The 14,182-nt window shown below is 41.4% G+C and overlaps 1 protein-coding gene across 5 annotated transcripts in view; it reads left to right on the top strand.

The window, feature by feature from the left end:
• CERT1 (ceramide transporter 1) overlaps positions 1 to 14,182 on the top strand; it is a 121,882-nt gene that overhangs the window by 36,797 nt on the left and 70,903 nt on the right. For all 5 annotated transcript variants that reach the window (XR_001792585.3, XM_051838665.2, XM_017339031.3 and 2 more), the window contains exon 3: positions 3,367 to 3,483. Coding sequence is in view for 4 of the 5 variants with exons in the window: in XM_051838665.2 (XP_051694625.1) it covers positions 3,367 to 3,483 (117 nt within the window). In the remaining variant the exon portion in view is untranslated. The remainder of the gene's footprint in view (positions 1 to 3,366; positions 3,484 to 14,182) is intronic.

The following is a 14,182-nucleotide window of genomic DNA, read 5'->3' as shown; positions in this document are numbered from 1 at the left end:
CCTTTGGCATGTCTCTGTTGCATTCTTCTTTTCCTGGATTTCGAGAGCCTCTTAACCTTCTTGGTTTACTCCATCATTTTGGTGAAGCATATTTTCACTGCTGGAAGGTGATTTTTTTTCTTTATCTCCACAGTTTAGGACTCTCACACAGTTAAAGTGCTGGGTCTGGCGCCCTCAGATACTAATACTGCAGGCCTTTTCTCTCAGATTACTTTTACCTTAGGAGAATCTTTGTAACAGGCAGAAGTAGGTATATATAAGGGTCCTGTCCTTTTGGGAGCCAAGAAAGGGAAAGAGATCTTGAACACGAAGCCTTGTGCATGCTTCCCTACCCCTCCCTGCGTGGCATTCTCCATGGGGTGCTGTGTAGGACTGTCTGATCTCATCTCTTCAGCGTACAATGTGTGGGACTTCTGATGTTGTCACATGGTGGGAGCTGGACAGTCACCCGTGCTTGCTGTGGTCATGTTGAGTTCCAGGGACCTAACTGCATCCTCTAAGGACTCGCTCAGCTCTGCTGTGGTCCACTCTACCCATGCCTTTCTTTACCTTTAGGGCTACCTGCTGCCTCCACTTTCTTTATTTTCTAGGGTTGTGTATAGATTGGTTTATTTAATTTCAATTTGCAGCTTTATTAGTATGCAGAATTAGTTACTACATTCCAGTTTTAAATTTGATGAAAATTTCTCCCTTTTTATTAAAGATTAATTTATTTATTTGAAAAGCAGAGAGGAAGAGAATCTTCCATCCACTGGTTCATTCCTCAAATACACCCAGGCCAAAGGCATATGGGAGACCTAGAATGCCATCTGGGTCTCACACTTTGCCAGCAGGGACTTAAGTATTTGGGCTGTTATTTGCTGTATTACTAGTCACATTATCAGGAAGCTAGGATCAGTACTGTTGCTCTGATCTGGGGTGACGACATCCCGAGTGGCAGTTCAACCTGCTATACAACTTCAGCACCTCAGACTTTCCCTCTATCTTTTTATTTGTGTGTTTATACCTCCTATGTTCCTCAGAAGTTAGGTAGATGGTGGGTGTAAGTGCAAATCCCATGTGTGCATTTCATCTGAGAGTGTGTTTCACCTCTAACAAAGCTGACAGAGTGAAGATGAGGAGTACTCTTTATTTTTTTCTGTAGTATGCATTCCCAGTGGTAGTGATACTTGGTTCTTAGGGGAGTGAAATCATTGCTAGTACAATGATTTGTGGCTCCAAAAAGTCTACATGACAAAATGTTACTCTAGCATATAATTTCTCTGGGGGAGAACAAATGGTAATGCCCGAGAAACACTGTACTGCCCCCTTTCCTTTATAATAAACTTCACAGAATACATCTTTGTATTAGTCTTTCTGTGTTTTTTTTTTCCTGGCCATAGTATATCTTCATTTTTCACTTGTTATATTCCCATCTTAGAAAACTCGAGCTGAAGCATTTGCTGTTGCCTACGTGTGAAGGTTATGTGTCCCTTAATGATGGACCATGTTCTGAGAATTGTGGTGTTGAGCAGGGTTGTCATGGTGCAAGTATTACATGGTGTACCTGCACACACTTGGGTGGGAGAGGCCTGTCATTGATCTGGCCTCTCAGTGCAGTCCAGAGAATATTGGGCTTCTGCCTATGGAATACAACCTACTGTTGGTTTTTAAATTATTACCATTTATTTGAAGGACAGAACGTGGAGAGGGGAAAAAAATCTTAATCTACTGGTTCATTCTCCAAATGCTTGCAATAGCAGGGGCTGGGCTAAGCTGAAGCCAGGAGCTAGGAACTCCATCTGGGTCTCCCACGTGAGTGGCAGAGACCCAAGTACATCAGCATCATCTGCTGCCTCCCAAGTGCCCATTAGCAGGAGCTGGATTGCATTTTAGGCAGGACTTGATGCCATGCTCTCTGATCTGGGGTGCAGGTATTCCAGGCAGCTGCTTAATCCACAGCCCTGCAGTGCCCACCCCAGCATGCTCTTTCATAGGTGGAGTACGTTATAAAATAATGAAAATTGTAGTACACTAAATACATAAGCTAGTCATCGTTTATCATTTATGTCCATGATGCATATGATTGCATGATTGTATTTGTTTATCATTTATGTCCATGATTGCATTTGCTAGGCTTTTATAGGGCCAGCAGTGCATACAGTAGGTTTGTTGACAGCATCATTCCAGACATGTGAGTGATGCAGTTTGCCCCAGTGTTACAACAGCTGTGGCCTCACTAGGCAATAGGAATTTTTCAGCTTTATGGAACCACCTTTGGATAGACAGTCCCTCACTGGAAATACATTGTTAGGGAATAATTGACTATATTGTGTTCCTTTTGTGCTTTTTTTTTTTTTTCAAGTATGTTTATCATGCCAATGGCTTTTTAAGCATAATTTGCTTTTCTTTTTTAAGCATGATTTGCTGCTTCAGATGTAACTATGGATTCTCTTTCTCTTTTTCTTAGCTCTGTTAGCTTACTTTAAATCACCTACTGCATGTCCTTAGGGCATGTGCCTGTTGCCTTCCAAAGATTCATCTAATTTTGGCTTTTACTCCTCACTTGTTGTTTTCTATGAATTAACAACCACTGCCAAAATTATGGTAAGACCCACAAGTAAATTGCCTTAGTTACAAAATTTAGAGCAAAAGAATTAAAGAAATCAAATGATATTTTAATGTGGTAGTATTTAAAAATAAGCTTTCATTTTTCTAAAGCTTATATGAGAATATTAAACACCATACAAAGTCTGAAACGTTTTCAGGATTAGTTGCTGCAGACACATTGAGACAATTTATGGAGCCCAATCATTAACTTTACTTCTTTTACTTGGTTCTTCATAAAGCATGGGGTACTTCAAAAAGTTTGTGGAAAATGGAATTAAAAGATGTTTATTTTGGTGTACAAAATCTTGAAATTCTTGCATGTGAAGTGTCTTCAGAAAGTTCATGAAAATTGTATATCATGAAATAACTGTGAATCAGAATACCTTTTTTAGCACATTTAATGAAATTAAGCTGTTCATACTGGGAACTTTTTGAATAACGGTGTAAGGGAAAAGCAGTGAATGTCTTTCTTAAAACTTTCACTGTTTTAAAAAATGTGCTTTAGGTGGTATTTTTACTAGTTAAGCCAACTCAGAGCATTTGATAAAAATGCTAGCTTTGTGTTTTGAAATAGATGTTTTTGATTATCATTTGTAATGGTGAATGATACTTGGTTTCTTTTAACTGTGACCTTGTGCTTGCTCATCTGAGACATCTTCAGCCAAGTTTTTTGAGTAGAAAAATTAATGAGTCTTCTAGCACAGAATGGTTTATATAGGATATAACACTTCTAAGGATATAATTAGCTTTGCTTTTTGTTTTCTGTTTTTTCCACAGCCTCATGAGTTTGATGAGTGTCGTTTTGATATAAGTGTAAATGACAGTGTTTGGTATCTCCGTGCGCAGGACCCCGATCACCGACAGCAGTGGATAGATGCCATTGAGCAGCACAAGGTAAAATCTAAATCTCTGATGCTCACCTGTTCAGGGCAGATGTGGTAAGAGGCTGCTAGTGACTGCCTTAAACCAGGTCTTGACATGTAACATATATTAGTGAAAAACTGAATGTTATTTGGGTGGTAATGATTAAAACAATACAAATGCAGATTTTTAAACTTTATTTCTTTTTTTTTTTTAATTTAATGAATGCAACTTGAATTGCACTAATGGTAAATTTGCTCTATTAACTATCTTTCATTGTTAAGACAAAAATATTCCTTTTATAAAACATCTTGATTTTTATTTTTTTGATTTACTTAAAAATACTTTAAAATATTTTAGGTAAAAATTCTGAAATAAACATGGATTATAAAATCCTGTGTAAGAGCTTCAATGTAATTTTTCTAGTCATCTATAATCGTTTGGGTAAATACTTAGTGCAAATATTTGAAAACCATTTGAAATGTTAAGATATCTAATGATAAACAGAACATCCCTTTTTTAAAAAAAAATTATTTATTTGAGAGGCAGAGCCACAAAGAGAGAAAGAGAGGTCTTCCATCTTCAGGTCTACTCCCCAAATGGCTGCACTGGCTGAAGATGGGCTGATCCAAGCCAGGAACCAAGAGCTTCCTCTGGATCTCCCAGTTGGGTGAAGGGGCCCAAGCACTTGGGCCATCTTTACTTCCCTCCCAGGCATTAGCTGGATTGAAAGTAGAGCAGCCAGAACTCAAACTGGCATGCATATGGGTTGCAGGTGCCCCCAGCCCCAGCCCCAGCCCCAGACTGTCTTTTTTTTTTATTGGATTTATTTATTTATTTGAAAGTCAGAGTTACACAGAGAGAGAAGAGGTGGAGAGATGGAGAGGTCTTCCATCTGCTGGTTTCACTCCCCAGTTGACTGCAATGTCCAGAGCTGCGCCAATCTGAAGCCAGCAGCCAGGACCTTCTTCCAGGTCTTCCTTGCGGGTGCAGGGGCCTAAGGACCTGGGCCATCCTCCACTGCCTTCCCAGGCCATAGCAGATAGCTGGATCAGAAGTGGAGCAGCTGGGATGTGAACAAGCACCCATATGGGATGCCGGCACTGCAGGCGGTGGCTTTACCTGCTACGCCACAGCGCCAGTCCCCAGAATGTCTTTTTAATATAAATGTATAGCCACATGCTTATAACTTAAAACTAGCCTTTTAACTTCTGCTGTTAGTATGTGATCAGTACATGAAAGAAATAAATATATGATATTAATAAATCAGCATTGGCTGGTGCTGCGGCTCATTAGGCTAATCCTCCGCCTGCGACATGGGCACCCCGGATTCTAGTTCCGGTTGGGTGCCAGTTCTGTCCTGGTTGCTCCTCTTCCAGTCCAGCTCTCTGCTGTGGCCCGGGAGGGCAGTGGAGGATGGCCCAAGTGCTTGGGCCCTGCACCCACATGGGAGACCAGGAGGAAGCACCTGGCTCCTGGCTTCGGATCAGCACAGCGCACCCGCCATAGCAGCCATTTGGGGGGTGAACCAACGGAAGGAAGACCTTTTTCTCTGTCTCTAACTCTGCCTGTCAAAAAATAATTAAGTAATTAAGTAATTAATCAGCATTATTAGCTCATTAGTGATACCAGGATAAAATGGAAAAACAAGGAAAGTTCTAAATTTACCAGGCCATTCTTGAGTGTGACTTCAGAGAACTTTGTGCTTATAAGCATACTTGTTCTTTTGAGTTACTTAGAGTTATAGTTGAAACAACTGTTTTGCTTCTTTTTAACAGGCACAACACATGCAACATGTACACACACAAAATCATTCTGGCCTGGCATGCTATGTGCATATGCTTTTCAGTGTGGATCATGTGTTAGCTTTTCGTTCCTGACTACAGAAAAGTGGCTGTGGTGTATTCTCTTGCTGTCCGTGTTTCAGATTTACTACCATAATGCTTTAAACATTTTCTTAATCTTTTCTTGCTATTACTACTTCAGAAAAGAGTCTCCACATGGAAAATTGAGGAATATTTTTCTGTTATTTGAGAGTTGAACTAGTACTCCAGAGTATCAGTGCTTTGGAGGCCAACCTGGTCCAGACAGCACAGCCAGTGTGTCCCTGTGCAGTGGTGGTGCCTGTCAACGTTGCATTAATGAATAAGATAACGCATGTTGAATTACGTCAGGCTGACAGATCTATTCCCCCGGTTATGGTGTAGAGAGGGAAGGAAAGACTTTGGAGTCAAAAATGAACACAGTGAATTAGAATATGTCAGTTTGGGATGAAGAATTCTGTTTTCAGTGAGACTAGCCACTTGTGCATATGAGAATGACCCATTCATTTATTTAATCAGGGCCAGCCCTCCTGCTAGTGATTAAAGACGTTATTAAGTAGAACTGATTGTTTTTTTAATTGAAATGACCTTGAGGCTCAATCAGTAAATTTTAGATTACAGAGCTGTTTTTTTTCTTTTTGAATTAAGCATATTTTATTTTATTTTATTTATTTTTTTTTTTTTTTTATTTTTGACAGGCAGAGTGGACAGTGAGAGAGAGACAGAGAGAGAAAGGTCTTCCTTTGCCGTTGGTTCACCCTCCAATGGCCGCCGCTGCAGCCGGCGCACCGCGCTGATCCGATGGCAGGAGCCAGGATCCAGGTGCTTTTCCTGGTCTCCCATGGGGTGCAGGGCCCAAGCACCTGGGCCATCCTCCACTGCACTCCCTGGCCATAGCAGAGAGCTGGCCTGGAAGAGGGGCAACCGGGACAGAATCCGGCGCCCCAACCGGGAATAGAACCCGGTGTGCCGGCGCCGCAAGGTGGAGGATTAGCCTATTGAGCCACGGCGCCGGCGGCATATTTTATTATTTTTTGCTTACTTTTTTCAGTAAAGTCCAACTGCAGTTCTTTTATAACAGGGGTAGGGAATGTCTGGACCATGGACCCTATTAGGCTCACGGAATCATTTGATCTGGCCTTGCCAAGACAACCTTAGATCAGGACTTGAAATTCGCTAAATCTGTAGCAGGCTAATTTTTGTTGATAATTTTGTACAGCCTGCAAGTGACATTATAAATATCTAGATGGCCCTTAGTAGAGACAAGGCTCCCCACTGCTGCTTTACAAGGTTCTTTTTGAGTGGACGTAAGTGAAGCATGGCTGTCTTCCATATTGTTGGTTTCTTTACCTCTGAGAGCAAGATAGACTCTCAGAGTAGTGGAACTTAAGCTTAGATTACAGAAATGTGATGATTTTACTTATGGAAAAATTCAGCTGCAGGTTTCAAATACATTATAGAAACTTCCTTCCCCAGTTTTTAAGGATAGTTTGTTTATAGACAAAGAAAGAGAAATTGTTGTTAATTATTGTTAATAATTATTTCATGTATAAAAGTAAAATGTGGGCCGGCAACATGGCTCACTAGGCTAATCCTCTTCCTGCAGCGCCGGTATCCCAGGTTCTAGTCCCAGTTGCGGTGCCGGATTCTGTCCCGGTTGCTCCTCTTCAGTCCAGCTCTCTGCTGTGGCCCGGGAAGGCAGTGGAGGATGGCCCAAGTGCTTGGGCCCTGCACCCGCATGTTAGACCAGGAGAAGCACCTGGCTCCTGGCTTCGGATCAGCGCAACGCACCGGCCGTAGCATCCATTTGGGGAGTGAACCAATGGAAGGAAGGCCTTTCTCTCTGTCTCTGTCTCTGTCTCTCTCTAACTCTGCCTTTCAAAAAAAAAAAAAAATATAGTAAAAGGTTATTCCTAGAATCTTCTTTAGTTGAAATGCATGTGGTTTAACTAAACATCATTTCTGCTCACTCTGAAAGAAATACATTCCCACCTGACCTCCCAGCTCCTCAGGGTCTTTACTGGCATTTGTCGATTTAAAAATCATCTTGAAAAAAAAGTGTCCTGGCTCTCATAGAAACTGGTTATTTCTTTATCTCCATAAGGGAGCAACCTTAGCAGATCCTGAAATTTTGGTGGTCATCGACCACACAAACTTTCCTAACATTGCGGAAATTATCCAGGACATGAGAAGTCATAGAAAAATAATTAGGAAAAATCCAAATGGTAGTTTTTACAGATGTTGGTTTTCTGTAATGGGAATCTATAGAACTTATTTTTAATTTATTTTTATCCCTTTGTGAAGGTCTAATTCATCTGTAAAGTACCATCTAATACTTTGAAAAGAAGGGTTCATTTTCAACCTGCAAGGTTTAGAGATTGGTGTCTGAGGAGATTATGTGTAAAAAAAAATCTTTGAAAGGAACTTAATCATTTTCCTCAAAGTGAACTAGTGTATGAAAATGTTATTACCAAAGCAACATGTAAATAACTCTTGATCACTCTTGAGATCCTTTTAAGGTCGTGTTTCTGATTGTCATAGTGAGCCCCCTCCCTCACCAACCCTGGTATCTGATCTGTTTGATTTTGCTGCCTTTTTTCTAATTTAAGAGCAATTTTTGCTTATTTGACATCTTCTCTTCTGTATTAAATTTAATAAATACGTAGACAACTATTTAAATATATGTAGATGGCAGCACTTACCAGTTACCTCATGACAGTTTCTAAATATCAAGGCCGTGTGAAGTCATTAATTATCTATATGTGCCATTCTTTTTTTTTTTTTTAATTGAAAATGTTTTTAATTTGAGGAGTAGGGGGAAATAGAGAAGGAAAACGTTGGCATCCACTGGTCCACTCTGCAAATGCCTGCAACAACCAGAGATGACACAGGGCTGAAGCCAGGATCCAGGAACCCAATCCAGGTCTCCCAAGAAGGTGGCAGGAACTAAATCCGCAGCCATCACTGGTGCCTCCCATGGTCTACATTATCAGGAAGCTGGAGTCAGGAGCTGACACTGGTACTGAATCCACATGCTCTGATATGTGATTTGTGTACCTTCACTGCTAGGCCAAACACCTGCTCCTAGTAAACTGGAATACTAGAGAACTATCTTAACCAGTACTGGAAGCCCTTTCTATACTTGTTTACTTTACAAATGATCACCTCATAAACTAAGCTTAGCATTTAAGTCTAATTTAGCTGGCCAAGGACTAAAAATGCAAATGTAACTTTTTAACTATTATTTTTATTTGAAGGGCAAAGAGACATACAGAAATCTCCCATCCACTTGCATCCATACACTGCCCTAATGCCCACAACGGTGAGGGCTGGGCCAGGTCAAAGCTAGGAGCCTGGAACTCAGTCTGGGTCTTTGTCATAGCTGGTAGGGCCCCATACACTTGGTCCAACACCTGCTGCCTCCCAGGGTGTGGATTAGCAGGAAGCTGAAAGTGGAAGCAGGACTCAAACACGGGCATTGCAGTGTGGGATGTGAGTGTGCCAGGCAGTGTCTCAGTCACTGTGCTAACATCCACACTTCTCTTCAGTTGTTTTAGCACTCAACTGTCACAGGCTTCTAAAGTAGCTTTATATTTGTTAGTTTTTGCTACCTCCAGTTTTTGAAAACTGTATTTACCTGAGATGACATGTACGTGTAGACTTTTGTCTATTACCTAAATACTTAATATAGTAAATATTCTTGGATAGAGGGGAAAGGGCCCATAATTTATAGTTTTTAAGCTAGATTGCTCTCTGGGAATTATCAAGTTGGCAAAAGAGAATTAGGAGGGCCGGCGCTGCGGCTCACTGGGCTAATCCTTCGCCTGCGGCGCCAGCACACTGGGTTCTAGTCCCGGTCGGGGCACCAAATTCTGTCCCGGTTGCTCCTCTTCCAGTCCAGCTCTCTGTTGTGGCCCAGGAGGGCAGTGGAGGATGGCCCAAGTGCTTGGGCCCTGCACCCGCATGGGAGACCAGGAGGAAGCACCTGGCTCCTGGCTTCGGATCTTTGCAGTGCGCCAGCTGTAGCGGCCATTTGGGGGGTGAACCAATGGAAGGAAGACCTTTCTCTATCTCTCTCACTGTCCATTCTGCCTGTCAAAAAAAAAAAAAAAAAACCAACAACAACAAAAAAACAACTGAGTACCAAATGTTGCTGTGAATGTGGAGCAACAGGTAATCTCATACCAGGGTTAGTCAAAAAGTTTGTGGAAAACTAGAATTTAAAAGATAAATTTATTTTGGTGTGAAAAAAACCTTTGAAAGCCATACATTGTTATTTCATAATGCAGGTTTACCATGAAGTTTTTGAAGGTTCCTTGCATGTGTGGATTTCAGGGTGTTTTGCACAAAATAACTGTTTTAAAGATTTATTTATTTTTTTTTTGTAAGGCAGAGTTACAAGAGAGGCAGAGGCAGAGAGAGAGGTCTTCCATCCGCTGATTCACTCCCCAGATGGCTGCAATGGCTGGAGCTGTGCTGATCCAAAGCCAAGAGCCTCTTCTGGGTCTCCCACATGTGTGCGGGAGCCCAAGTATTGGGCCATCTTCCACTGCTTTCCCAGGCCATAGCAGAGAGTTGGATCGGAAGTGGGGCAACCGGGACTTGAACCAGTGCCCATATGTGATGCAGCACTGCAGGCGGCGTCTTTACCTGCTATGCCACATTGCTAGCCCCAAAATAAACCTTTCATTATGTTTTTCTACAAACTTTTTGAAGTACACTTATGCTCTGCTGTTGGGAGGTGTAACTTGTGCACACTTCTGGAAATAAGTGTTGCAGTATTATTAACGTTGATCATAGATGTTTTCTCCAATTAATATTTCAAAAGTATTAGCATCACAGATTCATTCATTGCACTTAAACTCTTTGAAGTTACAGGGAATAGAGGCTAACCTATGTTCTCTTGAGAAATGGAAAGTTAGAATGGTCTGCTTGGAGAGAAAGTGGAATTATATACTTAACTCTTGAGTGCTATTAAATGAGTTGCTAACAAAACTCCTTTGCTCTCCCCAGCTACAGTTAGTGTTGGTTGATTTCTTCCTGGAGGTCCTCTCTCCCTTTCCTGCTTCCTGTTTGTTCATGACTTTTGTTCTCCCATCCTGTTCATTCTGTTTCCTTGTTTATCATGACCTTTTTTTTCCTGCTTTCTTTTCAGCTTGAACTCTTGCTAACTGTGCTAATCTCTTGACATTTTCCAGAGTACAACAAAAGAATACATTGGATTGCCTTTAAAAAAAGAAATGGGTGCGATTGATATTTATAGTATCCTCAAATGTATTTTGTGGTTTACCAGATTTGGAAGTCCTTTTTTTAATATTTACCACATATGTGACACTAAAAATTTAGGTGACTGTTAACTAGATTTTCAGTTTCTTCCTGTATTCTTTATTGGTCTGTAAGTTGCTTATAAATGTTTCTTTAGATAAAAATGAAAGGGAAAAAATATCCCAGTTAATCTAGAGTTGAATAACTGTTCCATATTGTTGGTAGAAGATATTAAAGAAAATGAAGTTTCATGCTATTTCTTGATACTGTATTGAAATTTTATTAAGAGGGAAAATATCTGACAGTCACTAGGACAAATGGGATTCTGCTTTTTTCTGTGTTTGTGAAAGTATTTGTATATGGCATGGCTTTCACATGTTGACAATAGTACAGGCTTTTCAGATTTTAGCTGCTGAGTATATTGGGCATTATCTTAGAATGTTGACTGAAAACTCAAAAAGGGGCTGACATTGTGACATGTCCAGTAATGCTGCCATCTGAGAGGCTAGCATTCCCATTTGGGTACCAGTTTAAATCCCAGCTGTTCCACCTCTGATCCAGCTCCCTGCTTATGTGTCTGGTAAAGCAATAAAAGATGGCCCAAGTTCGTGGGCCCCTGCAACCATGTGGAAGACCTAGGAGAAGCTCCTGACTCCTGGTTTCCATCCTGGCCCAGCCTTGGTTATTGTGGCCATTTGGGCATGAACCAGCAGGTAGAAGATATGTCTGTCCGTCTGCCTGTCTCACTCTCTCTCTTCTCCTCTCTATATAATTCTGATTTTCAATAAGTACAAGGAACACAACATATTTTTCATCAACAATCTTCTATTTTTTAGAGATTTATTTTATATATTTGAAAGAGTTACAGAGATACCTTTATACTTAAAGGTATACCTCTCTACTCAGAGGTAGAGACAGAGAGAGAAAGGTCTTCCGTCTGCTGGTTCATTCTCCAAATGGCCACAATGGCCGGAGCTAAGCTGATATGGAGCCAGGAGCCAGGAGCTTCTTCTGGGTCTCCCATGTGGGTGCAGGGGCCAAAGGACTTGGGCCATCCTCCACTGCTTTCCCAGGCACATTAGCAGGGAGCTGGATCGGAAGTGGAGCAGCTGGGACTGGAACAGGTGCCCATATAGCACACTGGCTCATGCAAGCCAGGACTTCAGCCTGCTGCACCCCAGCACTGGCCCCATCTACCAAATCTGTTTAGCTAATAACTAAAAATATTTTATCTTATGTTTGGTGAGGATCCTTTGCTTGTGTGATGTTGAGCGATGAAGCATTGCAGTGAGGTAGGAGTAATAAAAAAAAAATAGGTGACAAAGTAAGTGAATGTCATACAGCTTAAAAGATCAGCCTGCCTGGCCAGCGCCGTGGCTTGCTAAGCTAATCCGCCTGCGGCGCTGGCACCCCGGGTTCTAGTACAGGTTGGGGCACCGGATTCTGTCCCGGTTGCTCCTCTTCCAGTCCAGCTCTCTGCTGTGGCCCGGGAGGGCAGTGGAAGATGGCCCAGGTCCTTGGGCCCTGCACCCGCATGGGAGACTGGGAGGAAGCACCTGGCTCCTGGGATCGGATCAGCGCAGAGCGCTGGCTGCAGCGTGCTGGCTGTAGCGGCCACTTGGGGGGGTGAACCAATGGAAAAAGAAAGACCTCTCTCTCTCTCTCTCTCTCTCTCTCTCTCTCTGTCTTTCTCTCTTTCTCTCTTTCTCTTTCTCTCTGCCTGTCAAAAAAAAAAAAAAAAAAGAAAAAGAATCAACCTGCCTGAACACAAATCTGTCATTTGCCAGTCACATAGAAGGTCACATACTTCACAGACGAGTCAGTGGCAGCTACCAGTCCTGCAGCCCCAGTCCTTGACATGCAGCATTGCATGTGTTTCTGGAGCTGACTGCACGCAGTTGGGTAGCCAGCGTGAGCCCAAAGGACCCTTTCCTTCAAATGTCAGAGATCTTTGCTCTTATCTCTGCTTGTTACTGATCTGCAGACTCCTCTGTTTCCACCTGAAGTAGTATCCTGTGTGCCTTTCTCTGTCCCTTTCATTTTTTCTTGCTTTCCCTTTTACAAGCCAAATATCAAAGACTAAGACATACAAAAAGCACTGCATATGTGAGAAAATTAAAATGACCATGTCTGCGCAGGGAAAGGCACAGGAAAGACCTAAGACTTGGCTTTTGTACCTCATACTGATTCTTGGCATGCAGAGTTCCTGCAATGATCAAATCGTGGTAACAGAAGAGTGATTTCCAGAGTTACCAATTATTGTGATCAAATATCTAATTTTTAGAAAGAAAATACAAGATATATAAGTAAGCAGAAAAGTAAGGCCCTTTCAAAAGAAAAAAAATGCTTTAGTAGACACTGACCCTGGGAAAAATCTGATGGTGGGCATACTAGGCAGACATTAAATCACCTCTCTCAGTGTGCTCAGGGAGCCAACAACGGGGAGTAGATAAAGACAAGAAAACGATATGTGAACAAAACAGATATATCAAAACAAGCTAGTGTTTCGGGGCACAATGAAAAAGATGTAATTTTGAAATATTAGCATTTGAAAGAATTAGAGACAGCTATCTATAAAGGAGCAGAATTTTTGTAGGTCATTTGGTTAGCCTGGTATAAATTCTACTTAGAGTATTGTAACTTTAGGAAGTAAATTGTAATCCTACTTGGTAACCAAAAAGAAAGTAACTATAGGAAATACTCAGAAAGGGAAATTAAAACACTACACTGCACAAAAATTCAGCTCAGTATAAAAGGTAACAGTAACATCAGAAATGCAGGGAATAATGCTATAAGATGTATTGAAAACAAATAACAATGGGGCTGTGGCTCACTTGGTTCATATGGGTGCCAGCATCCCATATGGGTGCCTATTCTAGTCCTAGTTGCTCCTCTTCCAGTCCAGCTCTCTGCTATGGCCCGGGAAGGCAGTAGAGGATGGCCCAAGTGCTTGGGCCCCTGCACTTGCATGGGAGACCAGGAAGAAGCACCTGGTTCCTGGCTTTGGATTGTCGCAGCACCAGCTGTAGTGGCCATTTGGGGAGTGAACCACTGGAAGGAAGACCTTATTCTCTCTCTCTCTCTCTCTCTCTTTCTCTCTCACTGTCTATAGCTCTACCTGTCAAATAAAAAGATATGTATATATTAAAAAAAGAAAACAAATAACAAAATGACAGAAATAATTCTCTCCTTTTTACTAATTTCTTTAAATAAGTCAAGTTCCACAGTTGAAAGACCGAGTTTGGCAGGATGGATAAGAACACACAATTCAGCTCTGTATTATCTACAGGATATTCCATCTAGATTCAGAATTATAAGCAGATGGAAGGTGGAAGACTTGGGAGGAGGGGATTGAAAATCCATGTAAATAAACCAGAAGAGAGTTGGCCATAAAATCTCAGACAGAATAGACTTGAAATCAGAAGAGGTTCAAAAAGAAGAAAAGAAGGACTTTGCAAGAAAATATTTACTACAAGAACAATTAGCAGTTAAAACATTTACAGACCTTGTGACAACATCAGAAATGAGAAACAAAAGCTTAGAATTGAAGTAAGAAATAATAATTGGAGACTTTAGTATCCTTTTAATATTGGGTAGAAAAGCCACATAGAATTATGCTAAAAAACGGGATTTAACACAGTTAA

Source organism: Oryctolagus cuniculus, chromosome 14 (assembly GCF_964237555.1).
Source record: "Oryctolagus cuniculus chromosome 14, mOryCun1.1, whole genome shotgun sequence".
In the NCBI taxonomy this organism is placed as follows: Eukaryota; Metazoa; Chordata; class Mammalia; order Lagomorpha; family Leporidae; genus Oryctolagus; species Oryctolagus cuniculus.
Note: the sequence above shows the minus strand (reverse complement) of the source record. Positions and strands in the feature narration are given on the sequence as shown.